Raw genomic sequence first — 24,539 nt, 5'->3', positions numbered from 1 at the left:
TCCCTCTATTTATAACAATATACAGATCAGAACATAATCCTGGGATAGTTGGCTGTGGATTTTATTCAAATTATTACACCCTTTTTTTGTACACTGACTGCCCACCCTGGATTGTTAGTCTGTTTCTCAGCATCTGTATGTTGTAGTTTCCAGGATACATTATTTTTCTTCTATCTGAATCTCTCTTTTTTAAAAAAAAATGGTGTTGGTGTGCATGCGTGCATATATTTGCGCACTAGCATTCTAAAGCTTTCATTTCCCAGAGAATAATATCAGTCCTTGTTTTTAACTGGCCTCCTTTTGTGAATGTGTTAAATCTGTAGCCAGGTTCACTGTCAGCTTTGGGCAAACTACTGAGCTGTTATTAATCTGCTTCCATGGTAACTGCTGCTTACAAGCCTGAGGACAAAAATTTGTTCTTCTGCTAAGCTGCACAAGAGGTTCTAGTGATACTTTAGACAAAATGGCCATTGAAAGCCAGTTGCATTGATGTGTCTCAGTCATACATAGTTTACATTCTAAGTATTTTGGTATCTTGGGATAGCATTGAACATGATCACTGTGCTTTCACATTCTGTTTTTAACACTTTCCATTGCGGTTTTTTCTTTTTTTTTTGTCAAGGAAGTTATTTACTCCATTTGTATTTGCACTTTACAGATAAGCTTTATGTCTCTTCAAAGAGTGAAAACTTCAGTATTTAAGTGGAATGATTCTTCTCTTGGGGACCGCTATCATCTGAATAAATTTCCTTCTTTGCATGCCAGCCACAATTTTATTTAGTGATTTATTTATTTAGTAAAGCAAATCATACTAATACAATTATATCATAAAACATAGATTAGAAATTAGCAATATGAAGACATTCAGATTTAATCATGACTGGTTTGAAGCACATCACAATGCACCCAGGAAAAAGAAAAAAAAACAGTTCAAGATAATCTTTTTATTTTATTGACAAAATAAAAATAATGACTTTCTTACGACTTCTGCTTTTTTGATGTGAAAATAATAATACAAAAAATTATTGTATTATGCAAGGATGTGCTACAGTATAGCCTTGCCTAATGTTGGAAGTTGCACAGTATATTCCTTTGTGGGGTAACATCTACAGTAGCTACAGTGTTTCAGAGCTGAAGTCCTTCTTTAGCCCTCTTTGGATTTGATTTGGCTGAAGTATGCTACGTTTTCTATATCTGAATTCTATGTCCCCTTCAAAGCAGCCACTCAAATCGGTTTCCTGACAAGAATTAATAGTTTTGTTTAAATAGCACTTGCTCAGTGTGCTTCTCATTGTATATCCCAGGAATATATAAACCATGTAATCTCTTTGTCAAGAATGGGAACGGGTGTTTCTGAAAGCCATGGTATGAGGGTGACTTTTAGGGGTATATATTTGATTTGGATAAACTCAGAATCAAGAGATGAAACAGATTATATTGGTTTTTCAGCACTGTTGGGGCAAGTGGGGCAAGCCAGCCTTGGTTTCTACTGGATCTCCATGAAGCTCTGGTCCTGACCAACATCACTGTCCATTTGGAGCAGGGCAGCAGTGCTCTTTAGAAAGCCATGTTTTCAAACAGCTGGGGAGGAGCAGGGCTTCATGGAGTGTGTTCTGGGTTTCAGTGAGAGAAGTCCAAGGGCACCGAGAAATCCATCAAACAGGTTACTGGCAAACCCCATTCCATTGTGGCAGGAGAGTGATGACACCTTTTATTATGACTTGCTCCAGGTAGCATTGTTCATTCTCAGTCAGTAAACTCTTGTGAGCATTTACTCTAGTTTGAGTCGGATTGTTAGCTCTTTTGGCTTGCTGCGTTACTTAGATTTTGTTTGCCTCTTATATTTAATTGTCACACGCCTGGTGCTTCACTTACTTGGTATGATGGATGCCACTTTCCTTTGCTGTCCTAATTCACCCTTTTTCTTTCTGTACCTGACATAGAATAATTAATTGACTCAAAGCAACTATTTGACTGATTCTTCAGTGCCTATGCTTATCTAAACATTTAGATCAAACGTCTTCTTTCAATGTGGGAGGGGCATCTTTCTTTGCAAACACCTCCCCCCTTACATTTCCATTTGTCTGACATGTCGAAAAGGGGAAAGAAATACTATTGCTGCAAAATTCATCAAATTATGTTCCAGCACAACCAAGTTACATACACCCTTTGAGAAGCCTGAACCTGTCATAAAGCCTAGTTTTATTTATCTAGTTTTATTTTTTTTTAAAAGCTGAATAGTTGTCTCAGTCATACTAGTGAATGAAATAATGAAATGAAATAAACAAATTCTGGTTTTTTGACATTTTGTCCTTATTCAGATGTCAGATTGGATTGGATAATCTATGGTTCAGGCTACCACAGACTGACCATTTTTGAAGTTCCTAAACCAAATATTGTCTTTATGTACACAGTAGTGGCTCACCTAAATCAGCCTAGAATATCATTATCGATTTAGATTAGATTTACATTAGGGATTTTCCAGTTCCTATTCTTGGCTCACTAAATTGCAGACATATCCTAATGAATCATATGGTGTATTGAATAAATTTACATTTTATTGTGTTACCTAAGAAGTATTTCTTTTTATCTCTTCCTCTTTTTTTTTAGCATAGACTATTTAAGCTTTTTCATCAGCAACCTTGTGGAGTTAAATCTAATTATAAATTTTGTCTTAGTGAAAAGCTCTTCCCATTTTGCAAGTCTGGACCCCATATTTCCTTTCCTGCTTTGTTGTCTTGTTCCATTGGTTTTCAGAAGCTCACCTAATGCCCAGAATTAGGTTTTGGGGGAAAAACATCAGCAAGCTGGTGGTTTGGCAAGAATAAATTGTGCAAGCAGGAGAGTTGTCACTATTGTGCTTTAAGGTGGCAGATAGGTGGGGAAGTCGTTTGGTTGAATTAAGTGCAACCTATTAGCACTCACAGTTTTTGTCATATGGAAATCTAAATAATTGTTCTTAAATGTTGTCCCCCCCCTTTTTTTTTTTTTTGCTTAGGTTGTTTTGAATGTTGCATTAAGTGCCTGGGAGGAGTTCCATATGCTTCACTTGTGGCAACAATACTCTGCTTCTCTGGAGTAGCATTGTTTTGTGGCTGTGGTCATGTGGCTCTTGCTGGAACTATATCCATCCTTGAACAGAATTTTTCCACAAACGTGACTGACCATGCTTTGTTATCTGAAGTGTAAGTATGAAACCACTTTTTCTCTCATTATACAACAATGGCAGTGAAAGCCTTAACCAGCTTAATTGCCAGAGCGATGATAACAAATGTAAGCCATATTTTGCATGCACATTCTTCAGAGAAATCAACACCTGAGTAATGAAGAAAAATTGACTGCTAGGATTCAGTATGTACTTTTACCTCAAATGTCTTGTTTAAATTCAACAGGGAAAAGAAAATTAAAAGTAGCAATCAATCTCAGAAAGAGAGCATAGTTGTTCAGCTCCATGACAACTGATGGAGGAAAAAAAGGGTGCTGTTGCCAGGAGATTAGACCCACTAAAAATATACTGGAGAAAAACATGAGAAAGAAACACTGCTAATTTTAAAGATAAAGTAATAAATATTATCAGTAACAACTTGTACTAGAAGTTTTTATGAAATTTATTTCATCCTTGCTACAGAATTATATGGAAGATGTATAATGAACCATGAACTCAGCCTTTGGCCCTGAAGCTAAAGAAAGTATATTTAAAGCTTTAAGCATATGTCTAGAACATACTAACTGTCATATGCATTAGGTTAAACAACATGTCAACATCATGGACATTATTTTAAGTGTCAAAAAACTATCAATGGCCCTCTCGGTATATCAGAATACACTTAGTAATTCAATTAGCTTTTTTTTTTTAAGGATTCTTAAGTTTTGCAGTGCATGAACCGCTAAAATGGTAAATGAATTTGTGTGATCTCATGAATGTTAGAATTGGGCAAGGAATAAACACACAATTTACTTTTAATAATTAAATATTCTTAAGAGACCATCACTGGCCCCAACCACGCTGGACAATTTCATCCAGGCCCCAACCTCCCTTTTCTTGAGTAGTTTAGGCTACAGCTCCAGAGGACCCTGAAGGAAACATATTATTTAGACCTGTTTCAATTGGGTTTCAGGCCAGGATTCAATATGGAGTCAGCATTGGTTGCACTCGATGATCTGTGGAGTCGGGAATGATGTGGTGCATCCACACATCAGCCCCACTAGGTAGACCAGACCAGGAAATCAACTCCACCAAGAAGCTAAAACTAATTTTATTGAGATCGGCTATAATAACAGAATCTTGCAACTCTGATTGTGCTCTACCTCATTCTCCTTCTTATACTTCAGTGAATTAGGGAGGTGTCTACCTGAGCCACATCAAAATGTTATCTTGTTGTTCTGGAGTTAAAAAATGTTTCAGCACCTTTTCTAGGTAATGATTCCTGCATATTTCCATTTTATTCTGTACAACCCTGGTGCTGCTTGATCTCTCAATGGCTTTCAGTAACATCAATCATGGTATCCTTTTGGACTGGCATCAGGAGTTGGGAGTGAGAGGCACTGTTTTGTGGTTCTTTTCCTTTCTCTGTGACCAGTTTCAGTCAATGTTGGCTCCTCATTTGTGGGGTGCCGCAGTGCTCAACATTCTCTCCTCTTATGGAACATCTACATGAAAGAGATGGGTGAGGTCATCCACTGGTTTGGGATCAGGTGTCATCTATATGCTGATGATACTCAATTGTACATCTTGGTTCCAGGCTGACCATGTGATACTGTCAAAATCCTGTTCTAGTGACTGGAGGCTATGTGGGCCTGGATGAGGAAGAACAGACTCAGGCTCAATTCTGACAAGCCGTAATCACTATTGGTTTAATCCTCCTGATATAGTCTTCAGTGTGGTTGCATTCCCCCATGCAGGTCTTGTGTACAATCTGGTGGGTCTTCTTGGACTCACAACTTCTGCTCAATGAGCAGGTGGCAGGTGTGGCCAAGAAGACCTTTGCACAGGCTCATCTGGTATGCAGTTCCGGGTAGGAAGGCCTTCAGGCAGACACTCATGCTTTGGTCACCTCATCATTGGCTTACTATAATGTGCTCTACATGGGGTTGTCCTTGAAGATTACCCAGAAGCTACAGCTGGTTCTGAATGTTGCAGCACAGGCAGTAATGGGTGTGCCGCAATATGCTCACTGATCCCCACTGCTTTGCAAACTGCATTGGTTACCAGTTGGCTTCTGGGTGTAATTCAAGGCACTGGTTATCACCTATAAAGCCCTTCAGGGCATAAGTCCTGGCTATTGAGGAACTACCTGTCTCCAAATGTTTCTGCTGGTTCAGTGAGGTCAGGCAGAGTGGGCATGCTTTGAGTCCCATTGATTAAGCAATATCATCTTGTGGCACCAAGGAACTGTGTCTTCTATATGTCAGTCCCTGCCTTGAGATCTGTATTGTTCCCAAGTTAATGACTTTCTGGAAACTATTAAAAACTTGGTAGTTTTCCTAGACCTGGGGATAGGTTGGTTGAGAAGCCCTTATGGTTTGGGGTTTTGTGATAGTGAGATAATCTTCCAGTTAGTTGTGTGTGTATTTTTGACATGAGTTTGTTCCTTCTCTTTAATTTTTAATTGCAAGACACCCAGAGTCACTGAGGAGTCAGGCAGCCTCTAAATCAAATCAACAAATAAAATATTGATTTATGCATCAAATAAAACATTGCCAAAACCATGCAACTTTACACAATAAAACCTGTTCATTGGAAATAAACAATGAAACAAACAAATTAAAACCATAATTTTAATGGGAAGTATGACCTTGCATAATTCTTGAATTCTGGGTTTCTGTTTAAGACAGACACGTATTTATCACTTCACATTTATGATTACAACTTCTGAAAATCCTGAGTTTGCTTTTGGCTTGTCCAGGAAGAGCAGAAGTGAATCCTAACAGCAACCCAGCTGTAAGCCACCAGGCTGTGTTTGGTACATTGCATTCCACTTTATAGGGACATGCTAGCTGCTAGCTTGTTCAGGCAGGGCTGGACCCACTGTTGATTCCATCAGTCTTGCACATCCAAAGCCAGAGTCTTGTCAGACTACAGTCTGAGCTTTCATCTCCACTCTGTTTGGACGAATTCAGTAGCCAGCTTCTGCTGGCAGTGTGGCAGCAAATTCTGACCATTATCCTGCTGTGTTTGAACAAGCACCCCTTAAATTTGTTCATGACCCCCCACCCCCCCAAGGATTGCAACCTACAATTTAAGACCCTCTGCCTTACATGATTTGTTTTCCTGATCTCCTCTTTCATCATTTTTCTTTTACTTATGGGCATAATACTGAAGTTCTCCAAATTAATACAATTTACATAATTTTAAAAGTGTTGTATATGTGCCTCTAAACTGCAATAAATACACTTTATAAACTGACTTAAGTGTTGGAGACCATTTAGATTTGACCCAAATTATGTGATGAAAAAATAAAGAACTTAACTCTTGTGAGGACCGGAGAGCTTGCAACTTATAAAAAACATAGGATAAAGAACAACAAAAAAAGAGGTCTTGCCCAAGAGATTGGATGGAGAGATTCTTCAGCAAAATATAAAAATGAAAATTTCACTCAACATTTTTCAATGCAACTTGGAGGAAAATACAGACTCCAGGGAACAAGTATAATATATGATCATTGCAAAAATGATTGAGCATTCAAATTGAGCTTCAGAAGAACCAGATGCTCCAGGTAACATCTTTCACTGCTTCGTTGAGGAATGTACAGCATTTGTGTTCATTCAACCATAAAACAAGTTATATCTGTATGTTACCTTGATGAGATAATTGTAAGACAGTGCAGGGATTATTAGTTCTCATCTTCTTTGGGGTACAGAGCTCAGTTTGTTTATGGGTTACTGCAGCTGAACTAAACAAATAGCCAATGTATTATATCAAAAATAGAAGATAAATAAAATTCATCTTTATGAATCAAGATTGTTGGATTTAACCTAAATATAAATGTTTCCCAATTAAATTATGATTCACCCAAGCAAGGATACAACATATAAATACAGTTTCTAGATTGTTCTACAAACTTCCTACTACAGTCATTTTACATTTGTCTTACAAACTTTGGAGCATATTTGGTTGAAGTAATTAAGAAAGTGGCTTTTTCTTAAATTCTTTTTAAAAAGCTTGAGATCCAGATTTATATGCAGTCTGGCAAATCAAATGCTTTTATTTTGTTTCATTAATGCCTTACATCAAAGGGCAATATGAAATCATTTAATTTTTATCTGATCCATAGTGGCAAAATTGTAAATGATGTAGTAGCTTAAACAGTCTGCCATAAGAACATTAGAGGACATTACATGAAACTTGGCAAGAGTTGATTCCTATTTCAAACTGATTTTATTCTATTTTAAATAAACAGCTTACTGGATATGGAATATATGTTAGTAAACTGTACCAATAGGTTATACTGTAAGATCCTCAATGGCTATTAAACAATTCTTCTCCAGAGGAGGAGAATTGATCCAAGCAACTCTTCAAGGCATAATCCAGCTCTTAATGTGAGGATCTTGATCTTAAGATCTAAATCCAGAAACACGGCACAAGCCACGATGAATATGCGAAGTTCTGTATTAGATCTGTATCTCACTTCCTCAAAGCCACGACTGGGTTCTACTTCCTCCCACCTCCCTCTTTAAGCATCCCGCGTTTTCTTTGACCCACCCCTTCCTCTCAGTGCTCTTGATGGCATTCTTCTGCATTGACAGTTTGACGGTGGGATCATTGCTAGCTTCTCAGGCCCTCAGTTGTGAGTGGGATCATTGCTAGCTGTTCTCTTCTCATCCCTTGCCCCTCCTCTGTTTCTCCTCTGTCCTTCATTCCCACTGATGTGTAAGGGGGGGGCACCCAGTCGCAATTAACTATTGCTTATGAGTTTTCCATCCTTACATGCCAACTCCCTTTGGAAAGATGGCCTCCCCACCCTGTTGCACCCTCTGGATGCAGAGACACCTGGAAGATAAAAGGGGCCAGTTAGAGGATGAATACAACAGGACAACCAGTTTATCCTAGCTAGGTTTGGTGGGATATTGCTTGTGGAATGCCCTGACTAAATGGGGTGCACGGGTGTGTTGGCTCACCACCCACTCATTCTTGGTTTCCAGTAGGTGTTTCCAGCGCACCAGGTACTGCAGTCCCCCCTGTTGTAGTCTGGAGTCTAAAATTTCTTGGACTTCAAAGTGTTGTTCTCCCTTGACTAGTGTAGGGCAGGTGGGGGTGGTTCAGGATGCCATCGTGTCAACATCGGCACTGGTTTAAATAGACAACCAGGTGGATATTGCACAAGGTTTTCGGCAATTGGAGTTGCACTGTGACATTGTTGATGAGCCGTGTGATTGGAAATGGGTCCACATACTTCTTGCCAAGTTTCTTCGAAGACTGAGTGGATTTCAAGTATTTAGTGGATAGATAAACCTTGTCTCCCACTTTCAGGGACCATTCAATTGATCTCTTCCAATCACATTATCTTTTGTAGTTGGCCTTGGTGTTGTCAAGGGCTTTAACGATTATTGGCCAGCTGTCCTTCATTTGCATGATCCATTCATCCAATGATAATATTTTTGTGTGGATCTGCAGGAGTTCTGGAATGGCTATGAAGTCTTGTCTGTTGGTGACCTGAAATGGAGTAAATTCCATGCTCGAGTGTACCACGTTATTGTATGCTACCTCAGTGAACGGGAGTAAATCAACCCAATTGTCCTGTTAGTGGCTGATGTAGCACCGCAAGTATTGTTCGAGAATCTGTTTTCTCAGTTCACTCGCCCCGTCTGTTTCTGGGTGGTGGGCAGAGCTTAAACCTTGTTCTACACCGATCAGTTTGAGAAATTGCTTCCAAATTCTGGAGGTGAATTGAGTTCATCGATTGCTTATTATATGTTCCGGAGCACCATGGAGGTGATAAATGTGGTGAATGAACATCTGATGTTATGAGTACGAATGGTGAGCAGGAGGGGGCCCCTATCCAGGGGGGAAAATGCATGCGTAGTTTAGAGGCTTTCAACTATCCTTCAAAGAAACTCAGAGCAGTTTGGTAGGATTTTCTATCTACTATGTTGTTGTTTATTCATTTAGTTGCTTCCGACTCTTCGTGACTTCATGGACCAGCCCACGCCAGAGCTTCCTGTCGGTCGTTAACACCCCCAGCTCCACCAGGGACGAGTCCGTCACCTCTAGAATATCTTCCATCCCCCTTGCCCTTGGTTGGCCCCTCTTCCTTTTGCCCTCCACTCTCCCTAGCATCAGCATCTTCTCCAGGGTGTCCTGTCTTCTCATTATGTGGCCAAAGTATTTCAGTTTTGCCTTTAATATCGTTCCCTCAAGTGAGCAGTCTGTCTTTATTTCCTGGAGTATGGACTGGTTTGATCTTCTTGCAGTCTAAGGCACTCTCAGAATTTTCCTCCAACACCACAGTTCAGTTAGTACAATGGGAATACCATTGCTTTAACTATGCGGACCTTTGTTGTCAGTGTGATGTCTCTGCTCTTAACTATTTTACCGAGATTTGTCATTGCTCTTCTTCTGAGGATTAAACGTCTTCCGATTTCCTGACTCTGCAGTCAGCATCTGCAGTAATCTTCGCACCTAGAAATACAAAGTCTTTCACTGCTTCTACATTTTCTCCCTCTATTTGCCAGTTATCAATCAAGCTGGTTGCCATAATCTTGGTTTTTTTGAGATTTAGCTGCAAGCCAGCTTTTGCACTTTCTTCTTTCACCTTCATCATAAGGCTCCTCAGTTCCTCTTCGCTTTCAGCCATCAAAGTGCTATCATCTGCATATCTGAGATTGTTAATGTTTCTTCCAGCAATTTTAACCCCAGCCTTGGATTCCTCAAGCCCAGCATGTCGCATGATGTGTTCTGCATACAAGTTGAATAGGTAGGGTGAGAGTATACAGCCCTGCCGTACTCCTTTCCCAATCTTAAACCAGTCCGTTGTTCCGTGGTCTGTTCTTACTGTTGCTACTTGGTCGTTATAGAGATTCTTCAGGAGGCAGACAAGATGACTTGGTATCGCCATACCACTAAGAACTTGCCACAATTTGTTATGGTCCACACAGTCAAAGGCTTTAGAATAGTCAATAAAACAGAAATAGATGTTTTTCTGAAACTCCCTGGCTTTTTCCATTATCCAGCGGATATTGGCAATTTGGTCCCTAGTTCCTCTGCCTTTTCTAAACCCAGCTTGTACCTCTGGCAATTCTTGCTCCATGAATTGCTGAAGTCTACCTTGCAGGATCTTGAGCATTACCTTACTGGCATGTGAAATGAGTGCCACTGTTCAATAGTTTGAACATTCTTTAGTGTTCCCCTTTTTTGGTATGGGGATATAAGTTGCTTTTTTCCAGTCTGATGGCCATTCTTGTGTTTTCCAAATTTGCTGGCATATAGCATGCATTACCTTGACAGCATCATCTTGCAAGATTTTGAACAGATCAGCTGGGATGCCGTTGTCTCCTGCTGCCTTGTTATTAGCAATGCTTCTTAAGGCCCATTCAACCTCACTCTTCAGGATGTCTGGCTCTAGCTCACTGACCACACCATCAAAGCTATCCCCGATATTGTTATCCTTCCTATACAGGTCTTCTGTATGTTCTTGCCACCTTTTCTTGATCTCTTCATCTTCTGTTAGGTCCTTGCCATCTTTGTTTTTGATCATACCCATTTTTGCCTGGAATTTACCTCCGATGTTTCTGATTTTCTGGAAGAGGTCTCTTGTCCTTCCTATTCTATTGTCTTCTTCCACTTCCATGCATTGTTTGTTTAAAAATAATTCCTTATCTCTTCTGGCTAACCTCTGGAATTTTGCATTTAATTGGGCATATCTCCCCCTATCATTGTTGCCTTTTGCTTTCCTTCTTTCTTGGGCTACTTCTAGTGTCTCAGCAGACAGCCATTTTGCCTTCTTGGTTTTCTCTTTCTTTGGGATGTATTTTGTTGCTGCCTCCTGAACAATGTTGCGAACTTCTGTCCATAGTTCTTCCGGGACCCTATCTACTAAGTCCAGTCCCTTAAATTGATTCTTCACCTCCACTGCATATTCCTTAGGAATATTAGTGAGCTCATATCTAGCTGATCTGTGGGTCTTCCCTAATCTCTTTAGTCTGATCCTAAATTGTGCAATAAGAAGTTCGTGATCTGAACTACAGTCAGCTCCAGGTCTTGTTTTTACCGACTGTATAGATGTCCGCCACCTTTGGCTACAAAGGATGTAGTCAATCTGATTTCGGTGTTGTCCATCTGGTGAAGTCCATGTATAAAGTTGTCTCTTAGGTTGTTGGAAGAGAGTGTTTGTTATGCAGAGTGAGTTGTCTTGGCAAAATTCTATCAGCCTATGTCCTGCTTCGTTTTGTTCTCCCAGGCCATGCTTATCTGTAATTCCAGGTGTCATTTGACTGCCCACCTTAGCATTCCAGTCTCCTGTGATGAAAATAACATCTCTTTTATGCATGTTGTCCAGTAGGTGCTGCAGATCCTCATAGAACTGCTCTACTTCAGCTTTTTCAGCATCTGTGGTTGGGGCATATATTTGGATCACTGTGATGTTAGATGGCTTGCCCTGAATTCGAATTGAGATCATTCTATCGTTTTTTGGATTGTATCCAAGCATTGCTTTAGCCACTCTACTATTAATTATGAAGGCTACTCCATTTCTTCTGTGGTCCTCTTGTCCACAGTAGTAGATCTGGTGGTCATCTGATGTGAAGTGGCCCATTCCAGTCCATTTCAGTTCACTGACGCCCAAAATGTCTATCTTTAATCTTGACATCTCACCAATAACCACATCCAATTTGCCCTGGCTCATAGATCTTACATTCCAGGTTCCAATGGTGTGTTAATCCTTAGAACATCGGATTCATCGTTCACCACCAGCACCGTCGGCCACTAGCCATCCTTTCGGCTTTGAGCTAGCTGTGTCATCACGTCTGGGGCTAGTTGAACTCATCCTCTGTTCCTCCCCAGTAGCATTTTGACCATCTTCCGACCTGGGGGTCTCATCTTCTGATGGTATACCGACATATCTCTGGTTGTACTGATCCATTTAGTTTTCATGGCAAGAATACTGGGGTGGGTTGCCATTACCTTCCCCAGGTATCGCATTTAGTCTGACCTCTCTGTCATGACCTTTCCGTCTTGGGTGGCCCTTCACAGTTTAGCTCATGGCATCATTGAGGTGCTCAAGCTCCAGCACCACAACAAGGCAACGATCTTTTGCTGAAGCTGTCTACTATACTAGTTAATAAATACTAGAGACAATCTCTTCATCTCAGCATGGTCTTTTGCTTAAGTCAGGACATCTTAGCCAGTTGACTGGCCATGGGAAGTCTAAGACGTGGGACAAAATGAGTCTGTTTAGAAAAGAGGTCGATAACTACCCAGATGACTATCTTCCTTCTGCTTTCTGGAAGCTCAATGATGAAGTCCGTGGCAATTTGCTTCCATGGATGGGTAGGGCTCGCCATGTTCTGCAAGAGACCCCTAGGTTTGCCCCCGATGCATTTTGCTGTGGCACAGATGGGGCAAGTTGCCATGTACTCCTCCACGTCCTTCCTCAGGGTTGGCCACCAAAATTGTCTTCGTACTAAATGGAGGGTTTTCACAAACCAGAAATGCCCCACCACACTGGCATTGTGGCAGCATTTCAGAATGTTCTTTTGCAGGGTCACTGGGATGTACAATTTCTCACCCTTCCACCAAAGTCCCATTTTTTCTATGAGGAAATTTTGTTGGATCTCAACCAGGCATCTTGTTCTGAAGCGAACTGGAGCTTGGTCTGCAAGTTCTTGTCCACTTTTGCTGCTGCTGCCTGGCTCCGCATAATAGCTGCCAGGCCAAACTGGGTAAGTGGGATGATGGAGTCTACTACTTCTTTCCGTAAACTGTTGTACTGGGGCAGGCGTGATAGTGTATCCGCTAAGAAGTTCCTACCTCCAGGCAAGTACTTTAGCGTGAAGTTAAAATGTCTGAAAAATTGTGCCCATTGTACCTGCTTGGGGTTCAGTTTCTGTGGGGATTTCAGAGCTTCCAGGTTCTTGTGGTCTGTCCAAACTTCAAACAGATGGGAAGCCCCCTCCAGCAGGTGCCACCAGGTAACGAGTGCCCACCAGACTGCAAAAGCCTCCTTCTCCTAAATGTGCCATCATCATTCAGTGTCAGAAAAATTGTGTGAGAGGTAAGCGCATGGCCCCAATTCACCATCATCATCCTTCTGTAGCAAGATGGCCCCAATTGCTACATCCAAGGCATCTGCCTGGACTAACAGGGGTCATGTGGGGTCGGGGTGGCGCAGAATCATCTCTGACATGACCAGCAATTTCAGGTGGTCAAATGCGTCCTGGCATTCTGTAGTCCATTGGATCGGAGCTCCAGGCCTTTTCGCTGCTTTTGAGTTTCCTTTCTCCTTCATCTTCAGTAAATTGGTGAGGGGTAAAGCCACCCATTCAAAATGTATGAATTGCCTATAGAAGTTTGTGAACCCCAAGAAACTCTGCAGTTGTCTCCTGGTTCAGGGAGGTTCCCAGGCAATGACGACTTTTCCTGGGTCCATCCCTACCCCATCACTAGAGATTCTGTACCCCAGGTAGTCCAATTGTTTCTTGTGAAATTCACATTTCGATAGCTTGGCGTACAAGTGGTTGTTTAGCAGTCATGTTAAAACTTCCTTAACAAGCACCACGTGTTCGTCCATTGTCTTGGAATAGATAAGGATGTCGTCTAAGTAGACTAAGACACCCTGGTACAGGAAGTTGTGTAGGATTTCGTTTATGAGATGCGTGAAGACACCTGGTGCCCCCTGCAGTCCGAATGGCATCACCAGATATTCAAATGACCCTAGCTGGCAATTGAAAGGGGTCTTCCACTCATCTCCCTCCCTTATATGGACCCTGAAATATGCCTCCCTCAGGTCAAGTTTAATGAAAATCTTCCCTTTTGAAAGGTTGGTCAACATATCCCTCATCAAGGGGAGAGGGTATTTATTCGAAGTGCAGACCACATTTAAGCCCCAATAGTCTGTGCAGAGCCATAATGACCTGTCTTTCTTGGTCCTAAATAGGACAGGTATAGCCATAGATGAAGTAGCAGGGTGAATGAATCCCCTTTGTAAGTTCTTATCAATCAACTCTCAAAGAACTTCAAGTTCTTTAGTGGTTATGGGGTATAGTTTTGCCTTGGGAAGTTCAGCCCCCAGGATGAGCAATATGGCACAATCTGATTTCCGGTGAGGTGGCAGCTGGTTCAACTCAGTTTCGCCAAATACATCCTTTAAGTGTCTGTATTGTTTGGGGATGCGAGGTCCCTCTGTCACGGTTTCCCCCTTTGTCGATTCCTCAAGTGATCCCGTGAGCTCGGATTGTGTGTCCAGTGGCACTAGGGACAATTTGTTGTGGCACCCATCGGGGAAATAGACCTACCCCAACCTCCAGTCTACTTGTGGATTGCGCTCCTGGAGCCAAGCAAGCCCTAGGACCGTGCAGTAGTGGGTGATTGGGGTTACCAGGAACCTCAGGACCTCCTCATGCTTCCCCACCTGTATAACTACAGGCTCGGTACAATATTTGACAGGGCCTCCTTTCATGTCACCCCCATCTAGCTGGGTGAAGATGATAGGGTTTCTAGCTTGTCCACCCATAGCTTCAGTCTGGCTAATATGGCAGGCTGTTGTTCTAATAGTTAGGAACCACGCTGAGACGAGTAATAGGTCTCTAGTGTTTTATTACTGCTACATTAGACAGAAAATTCTAACAAACTGAAGAAGCGTGGGAAAACCCAGACAGATAAACCCCAAAAGTCAAGGCGGGTCTGTTCTGTGTCTCTTTGAATGGCTGCTCAACTCCTCAGTACTATGCATGTGTTTCCCCCCCTGGATAGGGGCCCCCTCTTGCTCACCATCAGTGCTCATGACAGGTATAGTAGGTTGCACGTGCACCCCGAATCTAGTAGTCCGGCTAGTGGAATGGGGCCCCCATCCCTCAATGTTTTCAGTTGTGCGCTCACCATCACCACTGGGTATCTCCCAAATACCATGGGGTCTTTGCGCCCATCCTTCCATGCCTGCCCTTTTGCACTGTTCAGAGCAGGCTCTTGTCATTTCCCAGCAGGGGGAGCTTGTCTTCAGTGGAGGCTTCTGAGTCCTCATATGACTCATGGTGTTTCTTTTCAAAGGCTGCTGCTGCCAGTGTCTTGATTTTCCTAGCTGGGGCATTCAGGTTGCTTGTGCTGGCCTTGGGCTGCCCTTGCTTCATGGGGCCTGAGCAGTTGGCTGCCTGGGGTCCGTCCTTCCTGCATTGAAAGCACAACCCCCTTTGCACTCTTTGTTCCTTTTCTTTGACCCATGGCCGGTCCACTATCCACCATCTGATGGGGTCCTTTGCAGTGATCTGACACTTTCCCGTGGCATACAATTGTTGTTGGCATCACACTTGAGCCCGTACTTCCTCAACTTCTTCCTCTAGGTATATCCAGTCTCTTAATGACTTAGGGTTCCCTTGCGCTACAGACCATTCTAGTATCTCAGGGCGTAGACCTCCCTTGAAATACTCAATCTTCAGGGACTCTGGCCAGTCGATTAGTCTCCCCGCTAGAGTTTTCAACTCTGTAGTGTATTCAGACACCGACTTGTTTCCTTGTCTTATGGTTTGCATCCTGGCTTTGGCTCTCATTGCTGCTAGCAGGTCTTCAAAGCGTTCCTTTAGTGCCTTCATGAAGTTCTGGAAGTTTTGGAGTTCTGGGTCTGCTGCCTTGTGCAGTCCCTCAAGCCATTCTGCTGCCTCTGCCCTGAGGCGCCCCAACACATAACACACCTTGGCATCCTCTGAATGGAATGTTCCTTCAAATTTACTCATAAACCCCTTTACATTTGTTAGGAAACACGCAAGTTGCTTGGGGTCTCCAGTGAATTTGATGCTTAGGCCTCTGTTCCTGAAAGACTCCTCTCTCATTCATGGGCTACTCGGCCCCACAATGACTGGGGTTCCTAAATGCCAGGTGCCTGGTGTGACACCTCCCTAGTCTGTAGGCCTCCTTACTGTGTCAGGGTGTATCACTTCTCCTCCTGCAGAGGGCGCCCGCCTCCCTTGTAACGCAGCACTGGCTGCTGCTGTTCCAGCCTGGTTTTCAGGCTTCAGCCAGTTCTCTATTCTCGCGCGTTCCATGCGCCTCTCTTGAGGTCGGATCCACTGCCTCTCCAGGGCCCCATGTGGTCTCCCCCCAGGTGGGTAGCCCTCCTTTTCCAGGGCCACACACCTATCTGTATCGCTGCAGTGCCATTCGTTGCTGCTGTGCCCCAGGGTTCAAACTTCCCGCCTTCAGGCAGCTCCACCCCCTTCCACGCTCCACTCGCTTGTGTGCTTCTCTGCCTGGGGCTTGGGGTTTTCAGGTCTTGTGTGCTCCTCTGCCTGGGGCTTGGGGTTCTTGAGTCCCAGGGGTCCAGCGCCGCCACATCCCAAGCCATAGGCCCCCTTGTCTTGCCTGCAGTGGCTACTTGTGCCACTTCCTCCTCCGTCACTGCATGGGCTGGGACTCCAGAGTCTAACCTCCAGAGCAGGCATTCTACTGCCCCTTGTAAGGCCGACATATCCTGCTCCAGCTTAGTCATTCTGCTCTCCGATCCTGCTGGTAAATATCTCTCACCAGAGCCAAGATTTCCTGCCATCCCCCCATCTGCGCTTGGGTGCCAGGGGGTTTCCAGGGTCCGCAGGCTGCTCAGGATCCATGCCTCACTTGACGGGGTGTAAGGAGCTTCTCGCCATCCCAGGGTTTGTTCTGGGCAAGCTGCTGCAGTCCTGCTGCCTGGCATCCCCCATTCTCCCCATGGGTTTGATGTTTGGCCTTCCTGGTTGTTTGCGATATCCTCCCATGTCATTCCCTCATCTGGGCTGTTTTTGGGGTATTCCACTCCCTCCGGTAAGGTCTCCATGATTCGAGTCGTGGCTTTCTGTGAGGATCTTGATTTTAAGAACTAAATCCAGAAACTCACGGCACAAGCCACAATGAATATGCAAAGTTCTGTATTAGATCTGTATCTCACTTCCTCAAAGCCATGATGTCAGGCTCTGCCTGAGACCCAATAAAAACACAGATGCTAGAGTAGACTTTAGGTTCTGGTTTTATTTGGGAATAGAATGCATGCCCTTAGAAAGCTGAGAGTGAGGGGAGCGTGCCGGAACAGGATTTAAATAGCCCGCGCCGGTCAGCACTCTACCCCTCCTTCCCCCAGGTGCGCCCCACGAGTCCCAACAGTTCGTCCTTGCCAGGTGAGAGGTCATCCAGCCCCCTGCGCCCCGGGCATTGCCTCGATAGCCTTCCTGTGCGGTGATGATCCGTTGCCGGGCGATCAGGCTTCTAATTCCTCGAAAGCCCGGGCGCGCCCTTCCGAACCTCTCCTGTTCGGTTGTTATTCAATTTCATGTCAGTTTCCTTTTATTGTTGCTTCCTGGGCTGCCGGCCTCGGTCGTTACATTGTTTCTTTAGACCCGTTACTGCTTTTTGTGTTTCTCTATTGCCCTTGCCTTATCAGCCAGGGACCCATATTCTTGTATTGTCATGCGAGCCGTTGCGATGTCACAAACATCGCAACGGCGATCATGACACATGACTGGGTTCTACTTCCTCCCACCTCTCTCTTTAAGTATCCCACCTTTTCTTTGTCCCACCCCTTCCTCTTGGTGCTCTTGATGGCATTCTTCTGCATTGACAGTTTGTGTGACGGTGGCTTCTCAGGCCCTCAGTTGTGAGTGGGATCATTGCTAGCTGTTCTGTTCTCGTCCCTTGCCCCTCCTCTGTTTCTCCTCTGTCCTTCATTCCCACTGATGTGTCAGGGTGGAGCACCCAGTCGCAATTAACTATTGCTTCTGGGTTCTCCATCCTTACACTTAAGTAGGTATTTACATCAACAAAGAGGAAATTGAGATGCTACAAGCTAAGTTTTTCAGACCTATTCTTTCTGCTCCTTGATGCATGCTCAACATTGCATTAGACTAGAGACCAGGATACCTAAAGTAGAAGTGAAGTCTTGGAAACAATAACAGTTATTGGCTTAAGATCCAGGTTTTTTTCCTTCAGCTTAGTCCCATTGTTTTTGTCAGATAAACATTTATCAAGGTAGAAAGCCATTTTTTTAAATTGTATGGCATAGCAGTTTGGTGTTCATGCTGCTTTTCTTGCTGGGAAATCCTTGTGAGGTCCAGTTGCCAGATGTGTAGACTATTTAGCCGTGACAAGTCACATTGCCCAGGGTGCGCCACGAGGAAGCTAGTCTACATTGCACTGAGTTGGGCTGAGAGAAAGTGACTGGCCCAAGGACACCCAGCCGGCTTTCATGCCTAAGGCAGGACTAGAACTCTCATACCACGCCTGACTGGCTCTTGGTCTGAGAGAGGGTGACTGGCCCAAGGTCACCCAGCCAGCTTTCATGCCTAAGGCGGGACTAGAACTCACAGACTCCTGGAAAGCCCAGCACCTTACCCACTAGACCAAACTGGCTCTCAGGCCAATATTGATAAGAAGCTGCTCCATATGGGCTTTTAGTAGAATTTCTTATCTCTCTAGGCTACATCCAAGCTAATCAGAGTCTCCTGCAAAGAGTCAAAGATACGGAACATCAAAATAAAGCTCACAGAACAATATGGGTTGGGTTAAATTTCCACTTGGGGACAAGTAAACTATTCAACCTCAATCACTTTTCCAAAGCTACAAAAAGAGTTCTTTAGGTATAATCTTCTCCCTTCTACTTTTCTGAACGTAAAAACTCTAAAATTTCCCTGGACAAGAGAATCTACCTATATGAATTCAGGAAAATGGTAGCAATAAATGTTTTATTATACTGTCTTTTCTATAAGGATTTGTGTTTAAAATATATTAGCCCTATGCTGCATGATTACCTGAGCAGATTGGGTGAATTTTCTATCATTCTGGTCCTTTGGGATATAAAGTACTGCCTAACTCTCATGGTAGCCAACTTTTGTTAGTTGCTGCGAAAACATGATAGCAGATCATTCAGTGTGATGTCTTAGATGGGATGAGCTCTCATTAAAGTTTAACAGTGTTTTATAAATATGTGTATGATCTTTTATTGTAAATAAAGATGCACGTATGCAACTTTTTAAGAGACCTGAATTTGCTCTGTATAGGAAAAATTTTAATTTCTATCAAAAATGCTTAATTTCCATCTCTTTGATCAAAGTGGAATTCGACATTCCAGGATTTCTGAAGTAAAATGATTATGTTACCAGATGTTTTTGATGTAGCAAGCAATCATAGAATCAAAAATGGAAGGGTTGGAAGGTACCTAGTCCAGTTCCCTTTCCTGTGCCTAATATTCTAGGCTCCCTGTCATACTGTATGTACATGTTAGTTCAGTCAAACTTCATAAAAAAATATTACTATCAGTGTCAGAATACATATAGATGAGGTTTTGGAGACCATTGATACTTTGATTTTATTTATATGTTGTAATGGTATGTGGAAAAGACCTTGGGAGACTGGGCAAAGAGATGCTGCCAAGGGAATGGTCAGATAAGAGACAGCGTAGCCTGCAGCTGGGCAGGGCAAGAGGCTCAAAAGAGATCCTCCCTAATTTCTTGGGCAGTAAAGGAGATGGGGTGGTGGGAGAATTGTACTTACAGACTTGCAAGATTCTGTCAATGTTGCTTTACAATAAAGAGAATTAGCTCATCTGGTTGTGATTCCCATCTGGTTTACCCCGTGAGGCTGACATCAGTCTTGCGAATCTCTTATCTGACCATTCCCTTGGCAGCGTCTCTTTGTCCAGTCTCCCAAGGTCTTTTCCACATATCATTACATGTGTGTGTGTGTGTGTGAGAGAGAGAGAGAGAGAGAGTACACAGTCCTTGGTTAATGACGGTAATTGGGACCGGGAACTCCATTGCTAAGTGATGTGGTCGTTAAGTGCGATGTCACATGATTACCATTTGTGACCTCCTGCCAGCTTCCCCATTGACTTTGCTTGTAGGAAACCGGCAGTGAAGGTTGCAAGTGGCGATCATGTGACTGCAGGATGCCGCAACCATCATAATTGCAAGCTGGTTGTCAAGTGCCCAAATTGCAATCACATGACCACAGGATGCTGCGACAGCCACAACTTTGAGGACCAGATGAAAGTCTCATTTAGCACAGTTGTAACTTCGAACAGTTGCTGAACGAATGGTTGTTAACTGAGATTACCTGCATCTCTCTCTCTCTCTGTCTCACTCACACACACAAACACATGAAGATGTTCATTCTAGCCACCTGTCATTTGTTATACTCTCCATATGATGATAAAAGGCATAATCTTATTTCCTTTTCAGAATAAAACTAATGCAGTATGTGATCTATGGAATTGCATCATTTTTTTTCTTGTATGGAATTATTCTGTTAGCGGAAGGTTTTTATACCACAAGTGCTGTGAAGGAGCTGCATGGTGAATTCAAAACAACAATCTGTGGTCGTTGCATCAGTGGAATGGTGAGTATGTTTTAGCATAAATCACTATTCCTCTGGTAAAAGCTAGACCTTTCACATGTCAAATTAAAATTCATCAATAATGCACAACTGTTCCATTGCCAGATAACTTTTTGTTCTTACCATGGAACAGCTGTTTACAAGTCTGTATGCAGAGATACTGTTCTTATCAGGGTATCCTTCATTCTAAAAAGCAAAAGAAAGTGTTAAGTTCAGATATGTATTTTACAAGATGTCATTTGATACGTTCTGGGGGCTTCCTTGTTCATTTTAATTTTCTTGTAATTTCCTTCTTGAGTTTCCAAATATTATGAGATACAGTTTGGAGAGGTTTTTTTTAAATACCTACAAGTGCTAAATTCTCAATTTTGGTTTTAAAATGTAGAATTGTATGTACTAGGTTGTTAGGAAAAAGTTATCCTAGGTTCTGGAGAAAAATTCCTGGAAAGGGTCATTCTTTATAGTTTGACAGGCTAGTTTTATGATTATTTTAGAATTTCTTATTGATCCAGTTCATTTTTCCACCAGATTTTAAAGCTGAAGCTACTTAATCTCTGATATTCAAGGAGATAGGAGGGTTACTGATACGTTTGCTTCCAGCTTATGAGCTGGCTCTCTGTTGATGCAATTGAAAGACAGATCACTATTATTTTGTGTGGTCATTGTTCAGTGGTTTAAAAATTAGGCTGAATTATTATCTATTTGTGATGTAGTATTTTGTATTTTGTACCTTTTTTCTGTTTTGTTCTCTTTTCATGAAAGCAGTGAAATTAAATGTGCAAACAGGGATAGGATACATTTAGTTATGTCTTCCGCCCTTCTTTCTATCAAGTAATTATCATTCTTTTCCCCATCTTTGGCCCTTTTTAATTCCCAAATCCAGAGATCATCAATTTGATCTTTCCTTCTTTCAACAAAAAATCATATAAGGTTTTCAGTCTTTCAAAAGGTCTTTGTCATTTTTCCTCTGACCAGACTGGTCAGCTTCACTATTTCTGCAAGTTCAGTTGTTAATTTTCTAATTTTCCACTGTGGTATTTCACTGCTTTTCCAACTTTTGACATGCAATAATCTTGCCGCAGTTACCATAGACAATGTTAATTTCCCATATTCTAATTCCATAAAATCCAATAGGAATAATTCTGGTTCCATCGTGCACACTGGACTTACTCTCTTTGATATGAGAACATAGTTAGCTGCCCAACAATAAATCGAAACAATGGTCTGTAGACTGACTAGCTCATGAGCTACACTGACTTAATAAGTTGCTGGAAAAAGGAGCTATATTATCACTTGAGTAGAAATGTAGATCAGATCTTATCAGGCTCTTTATTTGAGAAATTGGAGTCCCTAGATAGAGCTGCAGGGCTATTAGAAATCAGGCTCAAGAGTTTTGTTGTTGGGAGGAAGCCCAGATTCAAAACAGGGCATTAAAGGTTTGATTGTCAGATCTTTAAATTTGAAAGGATGTCAGATAATTTCTCATCCTAATTAACACTGGTGAAGTTATGGGAGAATTAAACTTTATTAGAACCCTGCAAGTATCCCCTGAGCTTGGGAGCCACTTTTTAGCCATTAAATCCACTTGAGAGGCTGGAATGCATAGCAACAGGCTTAAAGCTTGGCCTTTTTATAGGAGTCCCATCTGTGAGTGTTTATGTTGTTATTCTGAATAGTGAGTATGACTTGAGCCAGCTGTAAAATACAGCTTGATGATAAAAAGTCTGACTCATAGGAGTGGTTCCAGGGCATTCCTCTGCCTGTTGATACTCCTTTTGGTGAGTATTTTAAAAGTATGTCTAATTTCTCATTGATGGTGTTTATATTCAGATATATAAAGACTTCCAACCCTCCAACTTTCTATTACAGCTCAAAAAGTTTCTAATTCAGTCTTTAAATATGCTAGTCAACATGGCAGTAATTACATTCCTGCACCAATAAAACTCTGTAATGCAAAGGTCCTGGGCTTGTTATATGGGGCACAACTCTGCGTTTATAAGGATTTCCCTACTTTAGAAGCTGTTCAGTCTAAGTTTCTGAAGACCATACTCTGTATCTCTTGCTCACCTTCAAATGCCCTTGTTTGTCTAGAGCTTGGCTGCATTTCTCTTTGCCATCTTAAGTTCTGCTGAAACAAATCCTTTGGGTGAGTCTCTGGATAACCACCCTATTGGATAGGTTTTCCTCATCTCTGAGTAGGCAGATTGATTCCAATCTAGCATATTGTGACACCTCACTCCAGGCAATATTGTCTCTCGGCCCAGACAAAGCCTTAATCAAACTCAAACAGAGGATACAATGTTTAGAAAATGACAGGGCCAAAATCATCCATCCCTATGATGGCACAATTGCACGTTCTCTGTGGACAATTCTTAGCTACCTCTATAACATCCGGAATATTTCACACAGATTTTTTTTTTTTAACTTTGGCTCAAATTGACGCACTAACTATTATGGAGGCTATAATATATTAGCCTCCTACACAACAACCACGTGTGTTTCTGCTCAGGTGTAGAGGTAGAGTCAGCAATCCATCTATTGCTCCACTACCCATTTTACCACCCACGGTGTCTGGCATTGATAAACCCAATTATTAGAAAGTTTCAGAATTAATTGTTTCAGGGTGGCGGGAAGGGGGGAGTTCAGTATTTTAAATTCTGTATTTGTGATTTATTGGTGTCGGATCATAAATAAATCAGCACACACAAACACAAAACCTCAGTATTAACTCAGGTTATGCAATGAATTTTCCCATACATATAATTATGCTAATAAAAAGTAAAATTGATTTGAACAAATAACATCTACTGTATATTTAGCTCTCAATATATCGTGTGAAGTTTATCCAAGGCATTTCCTTTCCTAATATCTTTAATCATTAATTATTTCACTTCCATAATAAAAGCTGCCTCTAATGACTGTCTTTTTACCTTAAATGATAAGCATAATGAACTGTTCAAATGAAACAGTTCATAAGGAACTGTTCATAATGAAAACTTGCTTCTGTAGCTAATTCCTCAGTATATTTTACTGACTTTAAGCTGAAATTATGATTAACACAATTTAGAAAGCCAGACTATTTTGATGGGAAGATATTTTTAAACAGAGTATTGTGGTTTTGTTGGGTATGGAATGTATTTATTGAAAGGTAAGTCCAGGTCACATGGAATGTCAAAAAAGTGCCACCTTCCTGATTTAAATTCACTATAAAGGAAGAGTTCTCTCTAAAACATGTCCATTTTCTTCACAGTTTGTTTTCCTCACTTACATTCTTGGGGTGGCCTGGCTGGGTGTTTTTGGCTTCTCTGCTGTGCCAGTCTTTATGTTCTACAACATGTGGTCAACTTGTGAAGTCATCAGATCGCTCTCAGCAAATATGACTTCAGCAGACCAGATCTGCGTGGATATCCGGCAGTATGGTACTTATTTTAATCTGATTAAATGTTTTATCCTCTTTACTTGTCCTGCCTTCAAGAGGAATTGTCTTATCCTTATGAGATGAACTAAGAAGCAACCATGTGTGGATTCTCTGAACATGTTATTGCTTTTCCAATTAATGTGGATTACATTGACCTTCTCCCAGATTCATTCAGTTTATTTGGCAAGTCTCTTAGCTAAATTGATTCTATGCCTGTTACCTACATTACCGTATCAGGTTTAATCATAAAATAATAAGCAATATCAACTGTTTAAACAAATCTGACATCATTACCAAATTACTAGGAAACATTTCAAGCCAGTATCCCTCATTAAAACATTCCATAATATTGTGAATCATGCATGACGCCGTGCACGTATACAAATAACTTTTACCCTGTTCTCTCATTATTAATTGGTAGTAAACGCAGAGGTAAAATGTTGACAACAAGTCTGATATTTTATACACCCAATGGAAAGCTTAGTATGATTAGTGTTTACTTATTGTCAAATCCTGTAATATAGTAAATGATGTATGAAAAGTGAGCAAAACAATTATAAACTATGCAGAAAGGCATCTAATGGGATGGAGAGCCAGAGGGTTAAAGTTCTTGGTTTTTTGTGC

The 24,539-nt window shown here is 41.9% G+C and overlaps 2 protein-coding genes across 4 annotated transcripts in view; one reads left to right on the top strand and one right to left on the bottom strand.

The window, feature by feature from the left end:
* Positions 1-24,539, bottom strand: part of OFD1 (OFD1 centriole and centriolar satellite protein) — a 105,231-nt gene that overhangs the window by 42,846 nt on the left and 37,846 nt on the right. The window lies entirely within an intron of this gene.
* The window catches only part of GPM6B (glycoprotein M6B), a 127,338-nt gene that overhangs the window by 96,391 nt on the left and 6,408 nt on the right, over positions 1-24,539 (top strand). Inside the window, exons 2-4 of the mRNA XM_063305106.1 lie at positions 2,999-3,185; positions 20,344-20,500; positions 23,748-23,916. Of these exons, the coding sequence (XP_063161176.1) occupies positions 2,999-3,185; positions 20,344-20,500; positions 23,748-23,916 (513 nt within the window). The remainder of the gene's footprint in view (positions 1-2,998; positions 3,186-20,343; positions 20,501-23,747; positions 23,917-24,539) is intronic.

The sequence above is a fragment of the Candoia aspera genome, chromosome 5 (assembly GCF_035149785.1).
Source record: "Candoia aspera isolate rCanAsp1 chromosome 5, rCanAsp1.hap2, whole genome shotgun sequence".
NCBI classification, from domain to species: domain Eukaryota; kingdom Metazoa; phylum Chordata; class Lepidosauria; order Squamata; family Boidae; genus Candoia; species Candoia aspera.
Note: the sequence above shows the minus strand (reverse complement) of the source record. Positions and strands in the feature narration are given on the sequence as shown.